The 21897-nt window shown below is 33.3% G+C and overlaps 3 protein-coding genes across 3 annotated transcripts in view; 1 reads left to right on the forward strand and 2 right to left on the reverse strand.

Moving 5' to 3' along the window:
- LOC144845394 (tetraspanin-5-like) overlaps positions 1-21897 on the reverse strand; it is a 206048-nt gene that overhangs the window by 51589 nt on the left and 132562 nt on the right. The gene's annotated exons all lie outside the window — the stretch shown is intronic.
- On the forward strand, positions 1270-13435 carry LOC144845611 (methionine aminopeptidase 1-like). Its single transcript, XM_078703040.1, has 10 exons — positions 1270-1691; positions 4185-4319; positions 4757-4817; positions 5103-5194; positions 8285-8436; positions 9610-9680; positions 10459-10590; positions 11431-11574; positions 12567-12632; positions 13182-13435. The coding sequence occupies exons 1-10, from the start codon at positions 1578-1580 to the stop codon at positions 13361-13363; spliced, it is 1149 nt and encodes a 382-aa protein (XP_078559166.1). The 5' UTR covers positions 1270-1577; the 3' UTR covers positions 13364-13435.
- On the reverse strand, positions 13432-20867 carry LOC144845612 (alcohol dehydrogenase class-3-like). Its single transcript, XM_078703042.1, has 10 exons — positions 20749-20867; positions 20055-20156; positions 19450-19679; positions 19206-19338; positions 18520-18606; positions 15833-15962; positions 14785-14915; positions 14262-14397; positions 13904-14042; positions 13432-13679 (listed from the first exon to the last, which is right to left on the reverse strand). Exons 1-10 carry the CDS (start codon positions 20767-20769, stop codon positions 13655-13657), a joined length of 1134 nt encoding a protein of 377 aa, XP_078559168.1. The 5' UTR covers positions 20770-20867; the 3' UTR covers positions 13432-13654.

A 21897-nucleotide genomic window follows, 5' to 3' on the forward strand; every position in this document is an offset into this window, starting at 1 on the left:
GAACTAGCCTTAAAGCCCTCTGGGCTTATTTATGTTTCTCCAGCATAAGTGCATTCTAATTTTTTTTTAAACACACTGTAATATTATTTCACAATGATGTATCTTATGAAAATAAATTGAATTGAATTGAAATTTACCGAATTTTGCCCTTACGTAAATTTATATATAGATGCATTATAATCTTTTATCGTTCTTCCATTGCTTTTTAGTAGTAGTTTTCATGGCTAAAAAGGTAAATGGCCATATAGTAGGCCTAGTTAATGTGAAGGTGGTTGGGGAAAAGTATGGACAACATCCCGTTTTGACTTTCAGTTTGTGAAATCAGGACAAGGCATATAGAACAAAATCACTGGCTGAATTGTTTAAAACTGTACGGGTTTTCGTAATAAGAACATCTACTCCGAGCATGCAATTATCTATGATTGGATAGGTTTGTTTATTTATAAATCGTGATGGTTCTGCAAGATTAATTATTGTATTGATTCTTATTATTAATTATGTTATTAGCTACGTATGCAATAGTACAATGAGTGAAAACGATAAAAGTACAGATTTGGGGTTGTATTACATTCCAAATATGCCCGTGTGAGTATGTCACAGCTCTAAATGTGCATGTATTGATCAGAATTGATGGTGGTGCACCCTCATGCAAGGGGCTCACATGCATACCAGGGAGGTGTAGGCCTATGCCTACCATTCCCTGTAATCGGTTCTAGACTACCAATTCATTGGCTCCGCGTCATCAAGACGCTTTCTAAGGGACGGATAGGTAGTTACAATTTCAATTAAATGAATACTAATCCTAGCCTACTTCTCAAATCCCTTGTTCTAATTCTTTATCCCACAGGCTTTTATGAGTAGGGCTGAATAGTTATAGTAGTATTTATGGTAGTACACCAGTGTATTTTATTTCGTTTCATTTTTTCGTCTCAAAAAATGTAATTCACAAATATTTAAAAAAAGTATATAGGATAAAACAAAAAATATTTCTTACAAAAAACGCCGCGCAGTCACGATACCGTTGCATCTCAATCAGCAAATGTTTTCATAGACTCTATTTTCCAGACGTTCTTTGGAGGTGTGCGCATGCCCAGTCCTAGTTTTAATACCCATTTTTCAACCGTAGTAAACTATAATTCTCAAGGAGCGGCGCGAAAAAATAAAACAATCAGCGAAATTCGGAGACATCATTATACATTTTTATTATTATAGGTTTTACAAAAATTGCGCCGCCAGCGAATATACTAGCTCTCTGTCGCTAGTCGTCGTGTTTCGTATCCTCATCATGTGTGGTGGGCTAGGCCTAGGGTAACATAAAATCATAGCATATCGGCTACAAATTGTTTACGTCCAATGTTATATATTCGTTGGAGAAACCCATATATGTTCAGATGTTAAATTTGGTTGACTGTACTATTATATACTAGGCTAAGCCTCATAAGTTGGTTAGAATAGGCTAGGCGGTCGATCGACTGTACCTCTCTACTGATCGTCGGCGGGGAGCCAGCTCTTCCCTCCCGGACTGAGACTGAATCAGTCAGTGTATTAAATAGATCTGGTTGACAGGCCAATACAGTATGTCGAGTGCAGGTGCACGAATATGCGAAACAGATGGATGTGGAAAAGAATCTCGCTTGCAATGCCCAACATGCATTAAATTAAGCATCGATGGTTCATATTTCTGCTCACAGGTAATTCATGCATAGCCATATTTGTTCCTTCCATCCAGTTTGGTTTTTTTGCTCTGATTAAAAGACTAAATTAAAGGGGATCTAGCCTAGGCCTAGAGCTAGCCTAGTAGTAGTAATACTAATAATAGGTCCTAGAGGCCTATGTGGTACCGTATCAAAGCTTCTGGCTGCTATAAATTAAGGTATAACATAATATAAAGAACAACATAGATTAGGTTACTTTGTTTTGGGGAAAAGGTGAGTAATAAATGTCTGCCAACTTTACGATGGTCAGAAAAAATAACAAGTGTTTTGGCAATGGAGCACATCCTTCACAATGCCAACCACTACACTCGCCACAATGCCAACCACTACACTCGCCACAATGCCAACCACTACCCTCGCCACAATGCCAACCACTACACTCAGCATATCTCCAACCTCTACACTCCACAAAACAACCACTCTACACTCGCCACAACACCAACCACTACACTCGCCACAACACCAACCACTACACTCACCACAACGCCAACCACTACACTCACCACAACGCCAACCACTACACTCACCACAACGCCAACCGCCGCTACACTCACCACAATGCCAACCGCCGGCTACACTCGCCACAACAAACCAGAAGCTTTGATGCAGTACTGTATCAAAACACAAACATCAAAAATGATAGTTGTTGGAGCTTCGGAAAATATACTGTATCACATGTCATTAAATGAAGCAGAATTGTTTTAAAATGGGTTGTTGACAGATTGTCTAGATGCACAATTTTAAAGCAAAATATCCAATAACCTAAAAAATATACAAAAAATTGTGTAGGGCATAGGCCCAGTATGTTTGAGCTTTCGCTCTTTCTTGTTTTTGGCTTTCTAAGTTTTTAATAATGTTCAGTAGATGTGTTGATGTGAATTCAAGTGTTTTTTTTTTTTGGTTTTTAAACATTTTTCCTATATATACTTTACTGCGTACAACATAGAGATTTCCAACTTTGTTTACAATATATACCCAACTTCCCAATTTTTAGTAATGTAATCACAGTTCACAATTTTCTCTAAATCTCATTCAACAATATAAATCATATCAAGCCATTTATTGTTCCATTACTGATATTGTAATACCTTTTGAATATGGGTTTTTTTTCATGGAATTTAATAGGATTCTGAATTAATGCTAAAGTGTAGGTTTAGAACTATGACTATAAAGTTAAAATGCATACATTAAATTGTTATTGTATGGATTTAGACATAGTAAATCACCACAGGGGGATATTTATCCAAATACAAGATACTGCTCGTAAATCTGGTAGTGTCATGTTGTCTGCCATACAAAATATGATTCATATCTTAAAAACTAAATTCAAACTGAAACTGTGTTTTTAAAAGTGACTACATACAAATGAGATTTAAATCTTATAGTACAATAAGTATCATTGTAAATTGATAATGTATTCTTAGAGTGAAAAATTCTTTGTCTTGTAAGTTGAATTGCTTGTATATGATGATAAATGGTTTTATTTGTATTAAATTTAGTGCAATAAGACATAAAGCTGTTTATATGTGCCAAATAAAGATTGCATTTGCTAGGAAAACAAAATTCATTGTCATCAATTTACATGTAATGCTCTTAAAGTTGGTCTGAAATATGTCTTTGTTATTCATTTTATTCTCTGTAGTATTATTTAAGTAATCTTTGCTTGGTCTTTAGTTTGAGAAGTAAAATGTCAAATTCAATGTTCATTCCTGGGTTCATTCACGTCCCTAAATTATAAAATATTGTTGTGGTTAAAATTACTAATTTTCTTGGAAGATATGTAAGCTTGTTGAACTGGTCATGGAAGCATTTGATTCCCTATTGACCTGAGTGTTAACTAACTGTATTATTGTACATAGTCTATTTTTGTAATAATTTATTTCTATTGTGCTTGTATTGTTTGTCTGGAGTTGGAGACACACGCCCTTTGGCAATAGTTGTCTTTGACAACTCTTGTCTCTCCTCAGTGCTACCTTTTTATGTTTGACTGAAAGGAATAAATAAATATATTAAAGATATATTTTCCACTGGAAAAACACTGTAATTTGTTTTTTTTTTAAATTTGTTAATCAGTTAATGTCACATCAGTTTTTATTCATTTTGACCCAAATTGTCATTCTCTGTCAAAAATTGGGTTCTAGTTGTTATCGTTAATTCTTATCGTTAATTCTTTTGTTGTTTTTTATTTATTTACAAAATTGTATTCATCTTTATTTTTCATGTTTTGAAGAACAATATTCTGTCTTTATACTGAATGAAATTTCAGTGCTAAAGCATTGATTTCCAAAGTGGCTCAGCAGAGAACATTAACAAATTAATAATAATAATCCAACGACTTGTAACTAAAACAGTAATTTACATTAGTGCACACACACATTTACAAAAGATAACTATATCTACAATACATACAGTATAATATCTATGATTAATGAATGTTTCTTTGTTTTCATTTGAATCTGTACTCCATAGGACTGTTTCAAAGCCAACTGGGCAGTTCACAAGGCTGTACATAAAAAACAGAGAATGAAAGATCATATGACAAAGGAAAATGCAAACCCCTGGCCTGGGTATGTGTACTCAGGACCACTAAGACCACATATTGTTGTAAGTATACACTAAACATTTCTAGCATAATTGTCCCTGACCTAATATCTAAGTGCTGTACACACTCTATCTTATTTAGGGCTGTTCACACTTAGTTATTTACCAGGGTATGTTGGTTTAATCAGGGAAGAGTTTTTAACTCTTCCCTGGTTTAATGAGCATAGTTTATTACTAACTTTAGCAGGTAGGAACCAACTTACAACACATAGGAACCAACATACTGTACCATGGGTAAATATATATGCTGGAATAGGCCCATAATGGTATTAATGTCCCTTGTCTGGGGACTATGTACACACTAACTAATTTCTATCTTTTATTTTTCACAATTCACCTGACAATGGTATACAAGACTATTCATGAATAAATAAAATACATTGTCCATAATTATTGTTTTAAGATGTTTTATCTTTTTGTTTATTTTTTTTTTATAATAGTCACCCAAAAGAGAAGTTCTACCAGAGATAGATAAACCTGATTATGCCTCTCATGTGAAAGGTAAGAATGAATGACTACTTCTATTTTTATGATGATCTTGAACCTCTCTATTTCTGGGTTTTATTTTGTAGTGTACAATGTCTTTACATTCTATTGTCACAGTAGACATGGCAGTAGACATGTATAATTAAGTTATAATATTCAAGAACATGAAATATAAGTAAAATCACAATGATAAAAATAAGGGTTTGTTCTTAATGAGGAGTTTTATCTGTTATTATAACATTTATGTGAAAATAACATGCAGTTGATGATAATGAGTTTTGAATGATGCGTTTATTATAGGTTACCCTGCTAGTGAGATGGCAGTTAGAGGGAGTACACAGATTAAGGTGCTAAGTTCAGATGAAATAGAAATCCTTCGAGAGACATGCCGAGTAAGTAATTGCAATGGAAATATATTAGTAAAGCTTCGTCTACACTATCAAACTAGTTTGTTCCTGTGTTTGGTTGGTGATATGACATCATCGTGTCCGTATATGGGAACATCACACTTTTTTGTCACAAAGTTTGAGTGTAGACAGAGCTTTAGAGGCATGTTTGATTTATTGTTTTCTTCCTTTATTTGTATTTCGTAAGATATTATACAGATATTGCCTGCTTAGAGGTGAAATATAAGATTTGACATCCCCGAGGGAATGATATTATGTTCGAGGGAATATATATATCCCGAAGCGGCAGCTGAGGGATATATATAATTCCCCGAGAACATAATATCATCCCGAGGGGATGTCAAATCTTATATTTTACCGATATAAAAGGCGATATCTGTTATATTATATAGCCAAGAACAAGTCTGCTGGGTTGGGTGAAGCTAGGCTAGGCCTCCTATAGTATTTGTATTGTATGTAAACAAGCCTGCCTAGACACCTTACCTTGCGAAGAATAATATACAGATAATTACTAATTAATGATTCCTAGGCCTAGGTCGTTTAAATTAACAGAAGAATTTCAATCAATAAGCCTATTAATAATAATATTATAATCAGGTAGGCCGAATAAACAATTCGTCTTCTTCTCTTCGAGGAGCCGAATCACCGGATGTTCAGCGCGTACTAGTTACTAGGTTACTACCGTGAGTATTGACCAATCACAAACGGTGTTTCATCACATTTAGGGAGGACTAATAACAAATGAGGGCGCTATGTATGCATAGCTTAAATAGTTTAAAAGATTAATTTCTTCAAGCAAGTTCCGTGGCGCAGCGGTTGAAGCGTTGTCTTGTGATGGAGTGACAATTCCATCCCAAGTTTAAGATCCAGTAGATGACTTTTGTTTATTTATCGGCAAACAAGAGTGTTGCGCACGAAAATTACACAGTCAATCATCGAACTCGAGAATTTATATGATTAATGACAGGGGACACAATAATTACGCGAAAATTACTCAGTCAATATCATTGTTCTCGAGGATATATACGATTTACGATCCTCGCAGCGGTAGTCATGTGACGCAGTTTCAACCAATCACGTTCACATATTTACATAGGCTATGTAATATTCCACATTAAAATCTTGAAGTACGGTATATTATAATATAATAAAATGAAACATAGTGGATCTGGGAAATTTCCATTAAGACTTAAATTTGGTAGCAATGTCAGTTCCAATGATATGGTATAATATCGCAAACTGTTCCTCATAGTAAGGGAGAACATGTGCATGTTTTTTTAAAATATTAAATGTAACTTTATATTTCATACGCGATACTCTGTATATAAAATGTAACTGTGTGGAAACTTACCCTGGTAAATACCTTAGCCTGAAAAGCCTGATAATTGCAATGTCCCTTGCCAGGGTATATGTAAGCACAACTAACGAAGCAAGAAGTATATTTTAATGTTTAATAATATTCACAATTCAAACTCTTGGCAATGGTACACAATACAACATTTATTTCTGCTGTTTTCAATTTATTATTTTATTTAGTTATTTTAGTCACGGTTTTTTTTGCCATTAATTAGCTATGTTCAAAGCATTGATGTATTGCACAATATACATTACAACATATACAATACATTTCTCTTATACAGTATGTTTTATATATTTTAAATATATGATTTTGCCCAAAGATACAAGTAAAATGGCTGCCATTTAAAATCTTAACTTAATTTAGTTTCACTTTTTTCCCATTCTTTAGCTACATTCAAATCATGATGTATTGCAGAACACACTCAACAACCAAAATAATGTTTTATATTTCTCTTAATACTATGTTTTATATTTTAAATATACGATATTGCCCAAAGATACAAGTAAAATGGCTGCCATTAATCTTAAATTTAACTTAACTTTTTGTTTCCCCACAGGCCTTCAATGTAAACGAGAGAGTTAATGTTAAAGAGTGTTATTATTAGTTGATGGAGTAGTATTTATAAATGACTGATTCATTAGACCTTGCATGCTGTTGTGGTGCCAATAAATAAATTCTTAATTTATTTCCCTTGCTATTAGGCGGGTTCAATTCAAGAGACACAATCCTCGCCCCTCCCCCTAACTCTTCCTAAAATTTGAAAGTACAATGCAAAGATAGGACTTTATGTTAAATGCAGAACTTCATTTTACAATTGTTAGGCCCTAAGCCCTTCTGTTTCAAAATTCTTGTCAAAGGTCAATAATAGAGAGGTTTCGCAACCTTACGAATACGATAACGAAAACGGATACGTCACACATTTGTGAAACTTTTGAGCTCATCCCCAATTCATATTCGTAAAGCGTATTCGTGTTGACGAATATCACCAGTCATATTCGTAACTACAAAACGAGTATAGTTTTTGATCTATTTTGCACATTCTGAAATTGAAACAGGAACGATTCATGATTATAATATAATTATAGATTTATTGAAAGTAATTTACTAAAGTAATTTACTAAAATGCTAGGTCAATTTTGATAAATAGCAGTTTTTAAAGTCCTCACTCGCTTTGATGTTACGCTAGGCCTAGGCAGCCAAGCACCAAGCAACACGTACACGCGCTTCGCTCAAATTTACCGCAGTCATATTTTGGACGGCGCCCTCAATATTTCGTTGCCATGCGAAACAGATTTTTACTGGCTTACGAAAACGAATACGTGTGCGTGACGTATCCGTTTTCGTTATCGTATTCGTAAGATTGCGAAACCTCTCTAATGTTAGAAATAGCACTTCTATTCATTTTTGGACAAACTTTTTCATTAAAGTGAATATAAAAACATATATTCTAATGATTTTGATACCATAATTACGTATCTGTGACTAGCGGTTTCCAAGATAAAATGGCCGCCTTTTTTAATTATGCAAATTTGGCTATTTCCCGTTGTCGAAAAATGTCCTAACGTTGATAAATGTGTTCAGTAGGGTCTAAAGAACACATTTCATCAAAAAAACCTTTTCTTGCAATTAGTTTGATTTAAAAGTTTAAATCCCATGGACTATTGATCCGCCATTGAATATGTTTTAATCTTGAATGTTTTTATTTACGTTTTCAGTTAGGGAGAGAAGTTTTAGACATTGCATATAGTGCAGTTCAAGTTGGCGTGACTACCGACGAAATAGATCAAATAGTTCATGATGCTTGTATGGAACGCAACTGTTATCCTTCACCGTTAAATTACCACCAGTTTCCAAAATCTTGTTGCACGTAAGGATATTTTATTTAAACAAGCTTAAAATAAGTACAAAACGTCATGAATACTGTTTGTTGAATATTAATACATTTAAACTTGCATTAACAGTAGGCCAAAGGCTAGATATGCCCCTGGTTATGCCTTATGTTTGTAATAATTAAATGTTTAGAACAAATTTTTCATTTTGTAACTACAATAGCTTAAATGCAATGGGGATCTAGGGTTTTTAATAACAAAAAAAGAGTATTTATCACCAGCAAGATGATTGTCACAAATGTCATAGATGTTCTAAGGTTTCATTTCTAAGGTTAATGGGTTTATCGATAATGGTTTTAATGTACTTTGTGATTAAATACTGTATACTTGACAAATTTCTGACAGTGACAATCGTCAATATTGGAGTCCATGCAAAGTCCGCCCACGGTTCTTTAGTGTGCACTTTATTTAAATCTGTCAATCAGATGACATTTTAGTTTTTATTTGACATTCAATTGTGGATTTATTGTTTAAAAGGAATCATTATTATTATTTGAATTTTAACTTTCAATAGGTGGATTTTTCACATATTTTTTTAAAGGTCAAAGTCAAATAAAAGATGATGATTTAAGTAATGTTTGCTTGCTATATTCTTTTGTTATTTGAAACGTATTTAAGTGCTACGATGTTAAGGGAAGCCAAAATGTCATTTTAGTTAGCTCAGTTATGTATAGCATTTCAGTATGTTAACCATATAGAATTTCTACAGTAGACGGTGCAGATGAATTTTTATTTCTTGCAATTTGAATCGTTTAGTAACTTTATCGGATATACCTAACCTCAATGATTTATCATATTGTTGATAATTAATAACTACACATAATACATTGATTCTATTGATAGTTTCCTAGAATTTTGAAAGGTTGCACATTTGATTTAAAACGTGTATGGCGTTGAACATGTTAGTTGTCACTGTGATTAATATTCCCTAATATATACTATAAACTATCATCTAATTTAGCTGGTAATGTAAAAGTTGTGTAGCATCTGTAGGTAGAAGCTTTAACAACTGTCGTTTTAAAGATACAAATTTCATTTTAGGTGTTATGAGGTCAGAGGAGGAATATCTCTCGTAAGTTTAAATGTTGGTAATATTTTTGATTTTCAGGGTCAAAGGTCAAGTTTAAATTGTGTGTGTTTTTTATTTGTAGCTCTGTTAATGAAGTTATATGTCATGGAATACCTGATGGAAGACCATTAGAAGACGGAGACATTGTGAACAGTATGTATAGGTGTTTTTCAATAATTAGAATATTTTCTGAAGTTAACTGATTAGTGCAGAGTCAACAGTCAAAATACAATAACATAGACAATGGATTGCCAAGAAATGATGTATAAGACAAGGTTAATTTTAAATAAAAAACGATAACACAGGATAATACTATTCTGTTTCAAGTTGTTTAAAATCAAGTTGTTTAGCTAGTGAATTCGATCAATTACTTTATATTTCTGCCAAAGTAGGATTAAATTTATACTTTAAAGCTCTCATTAACTATGTGGTATTCCTAACGGGTTGTATGCGGGTACAAAATAGTTTGAAATGTAATGTATGAATATTCCTTGAGGTTGTTTAGATTGTTTATTCGTCAAAGAATTCATCACATAACACAACTATCTAGTATTTGAAATTTGCAATCTTAAATATTACATATCGGAAAAAATTTAAATTAATGCTTATTGCCTGGGGATAAATTTGTTTTATTTCGTATCTTAAAAGCCTAAGTATGTGTAAGTGCAAAATGTCACAACATGAACATCCACAGGCAATATAAAGATTATGGAATAACTTATTATAGATAATTACATGCATTAGAATTTGTATGATGAACACCCAAGAAATAAAGTAAATGTGTTTTGAAATGATTTGTTTATGTATTTGGGGAATTAACAAGAACACAAAGCACCTGGTACTAGTTCGATTAAGACAGATTTGTTTATGAATTATTCATATAATTTTTAAATGAGAGTATTTTACTGTAGCAATTTACGTTTCTTTATAGTTGACATTACAGTGTATTACAAAGGATTCCATGGCGATTTAAATGAGACTTTTTTCGTTGGTAAAGTTGATGAGGGAAGTAAAAACCTTGTAAAGGTGGCGTATGATTGTCTAATGCAGGCAATAGATGAAGGTCAGTTTTTATTATAAACCAATTAACAAAATAAATTGTTCACAATCGTTAACTTTCTCTCCTATTTGACATACAGCCTGTCAGGAGAGGATAAAACCATAGATAAACTACCCACATACATACAGAGGTGAAAACATAACGTCCTAGATGGGGGTAATATAGGTTAAACATTTAATTTTGAGTCCAGTGGGTTAGCAGTTAAGACAGAACACTGCAAACGATAGCCATAATATAGGCACAGGTTATTCTACACTTGTTCTTGTGGTATAACAATTGTCTAGGAGTTCCACACATCTTGCTCGTGTGCACATATATGAACCCAGCGAATATTTTAGAAAGAGTGAGCGGTTAACCTGGTTTTCACTGTGTTGGGATCTTTTACCAGTGTACTGTAATCAATGATGAGGCTCTATGTCACAATGGGATGGAAAGGAATTATCCAGGGAAAAGTGAAATTGCACTAATTTCACTCTTTCCTGGATTAACTAATTACTGTATATAATGTACAAAGCAGGTTTGAATGCATACATGGTCATTAAATAAACAGGTTTAGTAGTGGCATCTTTATTTATATTGTTTCCTAGAGTAGAGTGGGTTGAAACTTTTGCTACTTGTGGAATGAAACAGTTGTACTAATATGGTTTGTACAGTGGATCATATAAAACTCCTTAAATCCAACCTTTTTAATTTGAATTTCCATCATTAATTTTATGCTTTTTAAATTTTCTGTTGATTGTTCAGCATTGCCCTGCATTTTGCGTTATATATAGATTGAACATTATCTGCAATTAGAATACTCATTGAAATTCTGTTTTATATTCTTTACCGCAATAATTGCAGTGAGACCAGGAGTTCGTTATCGTGAGCTCGGTAACACCATAATGAAGCATGCACAGACCAATGGATGCTCTGTTGTACGTACATATTGTGGACATGGAATTCATCGTTTGTTTCATACAGCACCAAATGTACCACACTATGCTAGTAAGTATTACTGCAACAACAATAGGTTTCCTACATAAATACATTTTCAATTAATTCCATTCAATCTTTTATTTCGAAATCTCTGGTCCATAGAAAGTAAAATTTACATATACAGTAAATTAATAAAAAAAAAAGACAGAAAACTGTACTAATTACTACTACTCATCTCAGGATGGCATTCCACCTGGAGTGCATCTTTGACTTATATAAAAAATTGTCTATAATCGTTGAGACTAAAACATTTTTCATCAGGCCATATATTTTTCTTTAAAATTCATAAAAAGAAGAATTTCTACATTCCATAATTTTATGTGCTGTTTAACTAGACAAAGTTTGATTCGCTATATCAACTATATCTACATCATTATCAATTGTTTTAGAAATACCCCCTGACAGATAAAGGAAACGGGCAAATGTACATGTGTGTTTTACGTGACTCTAAAACATTGCTTCACTAATAAATTGGTGCGTTATCCAATAGGGAACCATCAGAAGTGATTGTACTGTAAATTGGTTTATTGATTACTGAATTTTGAATGTTCATGTCAATTTTATACAAGTTTAAGGTGATATCAATCTGTATTCAAGTCACTTCTCACACAGGTAGAAAGTTCAATACATAAAATGAACAAATTCTCATTGTACTGCATAATATAGTATTTGAGAATAGTCTCCTTAATTGTGATTAATTAGGCCTTAATGAAATTCATACAACATTTTAAGCAATTTTGATATTGTACAATTCTTAATGATTTTGATGTTTGAAGATAATCCTGAGATTAGTAGATCAAAAACTCAACTTTGCCTTTATGAATAAATTACTATTTACATACCGTAAAGCCTCAAACAGAAGCCCTATCTCAAAAAGAATACATATCACACCCCCCGCAAAGTATTCTCGAAAAGAAGCCCACCAAGAGTCCTAAAAATAACAAGGTTTTGCGGTACTGTATGCCTACACATTTTTACCATTAATCCAATTTATTTATTAGAAAACAAAGCAATTGGCGTGATGAAACCTGGGCATGTATTTACAATTGAACCGATGATATCTGCAGGTAAGATATACAGTACTAAAATAGAAAATGGTGTTTGCTGAATCAGTCTGAATGATGAATGGGTGGTGTATGTGTTATTCACTCCACTCGCCATCGTCTTTATTGAATACAAGGCAGATGCTTCCCATGTCTGAGGTATATCTTAGGGTGAAGTGTGACTACCGATAATGCACTGTGACCAGATGTCTAAACGTAGGTTGTCTGCTGACCTTGGAGGTTAGGGAAATGTTCTTACTGTCAATAAAGATTTGTTAATTTTGATATTGTAAATTGTGTAGCATACTTCTACCTCCATAAAAACCTCTATCATTAATTCCTTTTTGGACATGGAAGTAACACATTAATGTTGGAGCCCACTCGTCTGAACATGCATCATCTTAAGGTCCGTCTACACTATCAAACTAGTGATGTGCCCAAATATGGTAGTGATATTCTCAAATATGGTAGTGGAATGACATCATGTCCATATATGGGCACATCACATTTTTTTGTCACATAAAGTTTGATAGCGATTGTAGACAAGGCTTAAGTTTCAAACTGTAATTTCAGGAACATGGAAAGACCGAACATGGCCAGATAATTGGACGGCAGTCACAGAAGATGGTAAACGTTCAGCGCAGTTTGAGCACACACTCGTTGTCACGGAAACAGGATGCGAAATACTCACTATACGACCAGAACAAAATAGACGAGGTCATTTCTTAGATCAACTAGATAAAGAGAATGCTTAATTATTTCTTATTGCGATGTTTTATTTCATGCATTTATTTGAATACAAATAAATAAAACTAAGACGAGCTTTATCTTTGTTTTCATTAATTTTACTGTCTCTCTGAATAGAATATATTATTGTACTGTCTAAGTTATATATCTTTAACCCTTCTCAAAATTAGTATTTCAGAATATGTGTAAACATACTTATAAATCAATTAAAATGTGACATTTAACAATCTATAAACTAGTATTGTTTTCCATTATTTCTCGTTAAACTTGACCTTATTAGACACAATGTCTCCTTCTGTTTAGAAATTGATGATTGTACGCACGCTGTAAAAAAATAGATAGAAAAAAAAAACATTAATCATAATCATGTATACCGGTTTAAAAGAATTAGCACACAGTTTGTCTTCTGTGAACAAGGGGTTAAATTATTGTCTGTCACAACACAAAGGAATATTTTCATCATACAAGAAGCATTCATGTTTTAAACAAACACAAGAGTGTAAAATAATGTGAACTGTAGAATCAGGACACCAGACAAATAAACTTACCTTTTGCCAGCATGCATAAGGTCAAATGCCTCATTTATCTTGTCCAGGGACATCTCATGCGAAACAAACTCGTCTACCTTTAGAGTTCCAGACATATAGTCAGTAACTAGCTTAGGCACACTATCACGACTCTTCCAACCTTTCAAAGACAAATATTGGGGTTTTTATTTACTTTTTTCCCTCAACTCGCTCTTCGTTTCTATTGACTTGTTGGTAATAAGCAAGATCGGTTGTCTGAACCGTATGATTTGATGAAGTTCAGCCATGTCAGACGAAAGAGTAAGTACTTTAACTTAAATGCTCAGTATCATTCACCTTTATGAGATTACAAAACTATCTACCACATTAATTTTCTTACCACCAAATGCTGTTCCCTTCCAAGTGCGTCCAGTAACCAACTGGAATGGTCTGGTAGAGATCTCCTGACCAGCACCTGCTACACCAATGATTGTTGACACTCCCCAACCTTTGTGACTAGACTCTAAAGCTTCCCTCTTTGCAAAAAAAAGGTGAGTTTAGTATGAACATTTTTTCAGTATGGTGGAATATGGGTTATTTGGATAATCAATCAATCAATCTTTATTTCCATCATAACAAACGTTATTATACGTTAAATAATAATGTAAATAAGAACAATTATATTTGTTATGTTATGAATAGAATAGTCTAGAAAATTATTCTGGAGTAACAAAATAATGCTCATCATTTTGTGTAATGTGTTTTGTATAATGAATTATTTTTCCCAAAATGGTGAATTTAGAAATTGACTAAATTAAAACATTGGTATTACTAGGATAAATAAATTCACACCTAATTATTATAGATTGTACACTTGTGAAATTGATTGTGCCTAAACCCCTGTCACATATGCCTTCACTTACCATAGTCTTAACAAGACCAATGCATTCAAAGGTAAAATCTGGACCTCCATCAGTCATAGCTACTAGATGTTTAACAGTGCCGTCGGGCAAGTCTTTTGGATTGACAAAGTCGGTGGCACCAAAATCTCGTGCTAAAAATAAAATTCATAACTGTTGTATTTCTACACCATGGGAGCCTAGCCAAGCTTCATTTTAGCTTTTCAAGCAGATTGTAAATAACCATTCACATATTTATACTTTATCATTGACCTTATGATACAGTATAAGCTTATGAATTAGCTTGATTTTTACGATGAATGTAATTGCACAATGCATGATGGGAAGGGTTTGGGAGCAAACGTCCTGATGCATACCTACAAAAAACAAATCGGGTACGTACGCATTGTGACATTTGCTCCCAAACCCTTGCCATCATGTGTTGCCTACGCTATTTGCGATAAACCTTATTACCAGAGACACACACGTTTGTGTTGTGGACACTTGCCAAGATCAAGCACATTGATTAAAACAAGATACTGATTGTGTTTGCATACACTGAATCCTACTCCCACTTCTGAACACAACAATTCTATGTACTTTAATTGGCGACACTAGGGGTCCGTTTTTGCTGCATAGTACCGAATAAACCGATTATTTCAAAAATTTTTGCTCCAAAATAACCGTTTAAATCAGTGGGTGGTCGTTGACAAAAATTGTTGGAATTACTCAAAATGCAATTGGTCCTGGCGGTTCATTCAAACGTTACTGCAGTGTACTTGACTCATGGTCAGTAGCTGTCAATCAAATAACTATAACTATAAATAAAATATTTCGTGTTGCGGCTAAAAATTGCTCAGCGATAACTGGTTAAATGGCGTTCAAACATTGAATTGAATGGGTGTTTTTAACCGGTTATTTTTATACAGCAGAACAGCCCCTAGGTGTATTTGACTCCAGGTCTCTGAGAGCTTTAATTGCTGGAAAGGGAACTACTCGCATAGCTCAAATACAAACAGCAATGAGTTTGTATAACAGAATAGTATAGTAATAAGCATGTTTTTCTAAGTACCCTGTTGCTCCTTTGATGGGTTGATATCAATAGCAATGATTTTAGATGCTTTAGCTGCTTTGCAGCCCATAATGACAGCCATTCCAACAGCTCCTATACCCCATACAGCACACGTAGAACCCTCCTCAACCTACAATGTAAAGTTAATAAAACATTGGTAAAAATCACAGAAGAAAAAATAAAAAAATGTGGCAGATACAGGATTTTGAAATAAGGGGAGGGGGTTGGCGATGGTCTAAAAGTTATACTGTGGAATTAAGTGCTAAATGTAACCCAATGTGCTATCTTGTAATTAATAATAAAAAAGAAAGTAATGAACACAATGTGAATTTTTAAAATATTTTGAAAATGAATTTTTGTGAATTGTGTAATAGAATGAAAGCTAATTTCAAAATTAAATTTAAAGAGGTTTATTAGTAGCCTTGTATTTAAAGATGTATTGTCCCTTGAAACACAAAAAAATGAAGGTCAAAATATTCTAAATTTAAATTGGCCATATCAAAGTAATATTAAAGTTATTCACTTTAAGTCGAAAATTCGAGCCAAAAGCAACAAGTTTACGTAATTAACAGGTAAATTAGTTTGATTACATTCCCTCTGGAAAATCGTCGCTAGCGAAAGTAAACAAAGATTTCAAACCACGATTACGCATTATGCATGATGCTAATTAGGATTGTTTACAACTCGTCACGGTTGAGAAGGTATTTTCACACAGATCGTGAAGAAGTTTATGATTATGCATACAGAGTAGCCAAACAAGCGCGTTTCATTATGGGATATGTTTTGATCGAAAACTTTGACTGGAAGTCAAAGTTATTTTTTAAACAAAAAAACGTCTGTATTTCCATTTAATTGTTTTTTTCGACAAATTTTTGGTGATAGTTAATAACTATTAAGATACTTCAAAATGACCCACCTTTTGTCGAAATCTGTTATTTTTTATTTTTTTGGAATTAGTCAAAGGGACAATACATCTTTAAGCTGAAATAAATGTAATTTCATGTAAAACAATATTTTTTTTATAATATAACATTAATTCCAAGTCAATTTGTATAATACCTCCTACAACTGTATTGTATAACAGAACGGAAACTGGACTTTAATATCCAAGGATATCAATAAAATGTCTAGAGACTTAAGGTTTATTAAAGTAATTACAATCTAATTATTTTCTAGTTTTACCTAGACAAATTGACTATATTAGACAATACAAATGAAAGTCATGATTGATATATAAATACCAGCAAAATGAAATAATGAATACACAGAGTCAATTAAACATTGTTATTAAAGTAATTACAATACTGGAACACTTTCAATTTAAGCATGAATGATAGGCTTTATGAAAATCATACATAATTTACACCATCTTTTTACCCAACATACCACACAAAATGTTAAAATGTATTTATTTATTTGTCCCAAAATAGAAAAACACCAAGGTAATGTAAATAAATACTGTTTAAGCTATTATTTTCTGTAACAATAAAAAAATGTAATTTTTCAGCCTTTTATTGTTTTTGGCTGTCGGTACAAATCTGCACATATGCTATCGTTCTATAGAACATTCTATTGATCATATATTCCAATAATTACTGATCTATAGAGTTGTTTCCTCCATTTTTTTTTTACATGATTTCTTTGAAAATAAGAACTTTCTTATCACAGTAGAAAGGTTGTTCAAATTACCCAGTAAAATACACATTCTTATACACAAATTCATGATTTCTTTGAAAATAAGAACTTTCTTATCACAGTAGAAAGGTTGTTCAAATTACCCAGTAAAATACACATTCTTATACACAAATTCATAGAGAGATATTAAAACAAATATGGAAAATTAACAGGGTGGCAATCATAGTTTATGTTTCAAAGTCTTATTTTTGCATTATATCTTGCATTATATCAAAATGTATTCACCGTATATAATACAATCACTTTTTTTACTCGGGGTACCCGAGTCTAGGACTCGCTCATTTTCTCCTCTTCTTCTTCTTCCTCCATCTGGACACTATTGAGCCAAGTTTCAAGTCCTACTAGTTCTTTACGCGTCGTCTGATGGCTCTGAAACTTGGCATGCATATACTAGGGTAATAGGTGAACAAAGCTATAGAGCGAAAACGTTCGTACTTCAACCGGATGCAGAATTACGACGTCATAAACATGGTACCAATCGAAACAATTGCGATTTATAAAGTACTACTCCTCCCTTATTCATTGTAGTATTGAGCTGGGATTTTGGATGAATATACTACAGGGACATGTCCTCAAAGCTATAGAGCCGGATTTCTTAATTTCAATCCGGATGCAGCCATATGAAGTCTCGAAGATGGTACCGTATAGCCGTATTTGGTAGCAAGGTTGATGATGTGCATGTGACGTCACATCCCGTCTTATGACGTCATTACAGCTTCTTTTGCTGTACCCCGAGTATCGCACATTTGTGCTTGCTATAGCTAAATGCTGTCAAATTCTGAATTTGACCATTTTAAGAGAAATGTTGTTTTTCATCATGTTTTCTGATACACATTTTAAATTTATGTACATTTAACCAAATATCATATCTGAAATTCATGCTTGTAGCTATAGCCTTAAATCATAGACGTTGAGCGAAATTTAAAAATTGTCTATTCTATTCTTATATAATTATTAGATTGTTTGAAGTATACAAGTGAATCAACATATACCTTAGCAGTGTTCAGTGCTGCACCATAACCAGTTGAAATGCCGCAACCAAGGAGGCATACCTTGTTCAATGGGGCCTCCACATCTACCTATATTGTATTTGAAAAACAAATCTTATATTTTAACTATATTCCCGAAGTTGATTAAATCTAAAATGGATGTGCGGCCTTCATATTATTTGGTTGTTTTAAATGTGGGGGGAATAATCTGTGCCTTGCAGAATTGCGCACATGAGTGGACGACAACTTTCATCTTTACTAAACTGGCCCTTTTTTGACCTGCAGCCACTAAGTGCACCTAATTTTGTCTATTGACAGGGGCTGAGACAGGGGCAACCTCATAGTCTTCTGCGAGATGCACTTAAAAGTTCTTTAAAGTATAAGCCTGTGCTGATATTATGTCTATGGTTTTCAGCACCCAGGCCTTATCTGCTCGGTCTCGCAAAACTATAATGTTGTTACAAATTTTAATTTATTTCTGTTGACAATACTGGATAAGTTAGTACTGTAAGCCTACACATCGTAAACTTAGTCTATGAGGCTCTGGTAGTTTTTTGTGGCAGACCAAGAACTCAAGACTGGGATTAGAAGGCACACTAATCTATTTGAAATGATGTTTGCATCTTCCCTATAAAATTAATTCATTTAGGAAAAAACATCATGGTCATGGCTGTAAAAAAATACTCTACCTTAGCAACAGCAATCTCGGGAACAACAGTGTACTCTGAGAAAGTGGAGCAGCCCATAAAATGGTAGATAGTCTTACCCTTACAAGTAAAACGTGACGTGCTATCTGGCATCACACCTTTACCTTGAGTAGCCCTAAAGAGAGAAAAAAGAGGTACAAAGCGACTACCCTATGATAACACATGGGTATGTATGCATCTGAAGGATGTGGTATCCAGGGCCCTGGCTCCTGAAATAGTTACAAACCTGACTGCCTGACAAAGGTTGGTCTTTTCATTCCTGCAAAACTTGCAATTGCGGCACTGTGGGATGTATAACGGTATGACATGATCCCCTGGTACAACAGATGTCACCCCTTCACCGATGCTTTCTACGAGACCACCACCCTCATGTCCAAGAATGCATGGGAAGACTCCTTCGCTGTCTTGTCCACTCAGTGTATAGGCATCTGTGTGGCACACACCAGTAGCAAGCAACTGATAAAGAGATTGTTAGTTTGAAAGTCATACTAACCTCATAAACAGATTTCACTAAAAATTATACAATATTATTTATTATGTACCAAGTTTAAATAAAGTCAATGTTTTATTGATTGATTCATTATCTATTTGATAAATTTGATTTTATTTTAAATGCAGCGCATTTCACCACAGCACCAAGAAAATATCAGGATTGAGTACTGTCTTATTTTTTTTCCCACCTGTATATACACCTTTTTCACGAAACGGGAGATATCTTTTCGTGAAAAGGGCATAATAACACCTATCTGTAGACATCCTCTAGGATAGGTAAATAACATTTTAGAAAGTACTCCCCTAGGATACCTTTTGACATTAAATATGAAAACTTACCTTGATCCTAATCTCTCCTGCTTTTGGTGGAGCAACTTCAACTGTCTCAATACTTAAAGGTTTTTTAGCTTCCCAACTCACAGCTGCTTTACAAGAAATTGGCTGTTCAACAATAGAAAAGAATGTGCATTAACATTGCTTTTATTGATGGGAAATACCAATACTAGCTAGGCTAGGTAAATATCTTACAACATGCCTGTAGTGTTTATTCGATGGATTTTAAGCAATCAATACAATTGTTTTAAAATTTTATTTAAAATTATTCAGTATTGATGTAGGCCTAGACCAATCTTTTAAGAACATTTTACAGTACATTTTTTTCTCATATGACACTCCAGCAGGAGTGACAATTTTTTAATAATAATGGTGTCCGGAAATCACCTGAAAATAGATGCTGTTATTATTTTTTGTTTTTTAAGGCCTCCTCTGGCTAGCATACTCCTACATACTGATAAATTATACTATATCTAGGCTATTCGTTGTTGGTTGGTAGGCTATTATATACCTGTATATACCATACCTGTAGGCCCTCTATCTATCTAGCTAGCTAACTACTACTGTACTACTAGCGAGTAGTAGGCTTGGCCTAATGTAAACATTATTACATTACATTACTTTTGTAAAACGTGTATATATTTAGGCTTCAGCATGATATGTTATTTGAATCAAAACATATTAACGGAATTGAGGGTACCTTTCCAACAGTATCTGCCATACTATATGCTGAGAATTTCAAATAAAGTTAAATTTAACAGAAGCAATCCGTGTGTTGTGAAACAACGTGTTGTACTTCTTTCAAAAAGGAAGTGAGAACATGCAAACATGACCTTTTGACATGCACCCCTGGATGTTTAGTCAAACATGACCAAACTCTAGCGGTCGACATTTAAAATAAAGACTGTATCAACCAGGGAGATGTAAAATAAAATTTATTTTACATCTCCCTGGTATCAACTATCATAAAACATATCAATCATAAAAAATTTCAATAATTATGTTTAAAGATAAAAAAGATAATTTGGGCAAATGTTTTAAGGAATTTACCATACTTTTGTTATAACTTTTAAGTAAAAAGTCTGATGACAAAATTATCAGGATGAAACGGTTCACATTTCAAAACAATTGTTTTAAGACAAGATGATATGATTAAAGAATGAATATTTTGTATAATGAAAGTGAATTTAAAAAACTAGGCTAAATAATATAATACAAAGTGCAGTAGTTAGGCTATTTAGTTTTAAAAGTACGCAACAGTATTACTGGTAATGTAAAGTGAAAACACGATTTGTTTCCGTTTTCTGATCTTACTTTCATACACTGATTCTCATGTCGATCTTTCTATTTATCAATTTATCCAATAATGTGTCGTATAATTGTTGAAACGGACATATTATAGGCCTAAATTGCCAGGTGCGAATCTTTAAATAAGAGCTTCATATTGTCTGTGCTCAACTATTTATTTATTTAACTTTATTTTACAAGCGAGTAGCTATAATACTGTACAGCAGTACATCTGATTTCTTCCTACCTACGTGAAGAAGCCCTCTTAAACAATACAAACAATTACTGAAGATAGGCCTACATTCAAACAAAAAGACAAAAGGTTTCATAAAGTTAAAATTCTCAAACAGAACTTTAAAGAAGTTTCGATTCATTTATCAATATTGTGAACCTACCATATACTGAATAATAAAACAATACCCAGACATTTGAACTTTTAGTGCATGCATGCTTTCAACACAGCCCAACTTATGTTAATATAATATAATTGTAATAAAAACAAGACAATAAAAAATATATAAAAGAGATAATTGGCCCGGTGACAAGATTGTTCACACTTCTA

Source organism: Antedon bifida, chromosome 6 (genome assembly GCF_963402885.1).
Source record: "Antedon bifida chromosome 6, ecAntBifi1.1, whole genome shotgun sequence".
Lineage (NCBI taxonomy): Eukaryota > Metazoa > Echinodermata > Crinoidea > Comatulida > Antedonidae > Antedon > Antedon bifida.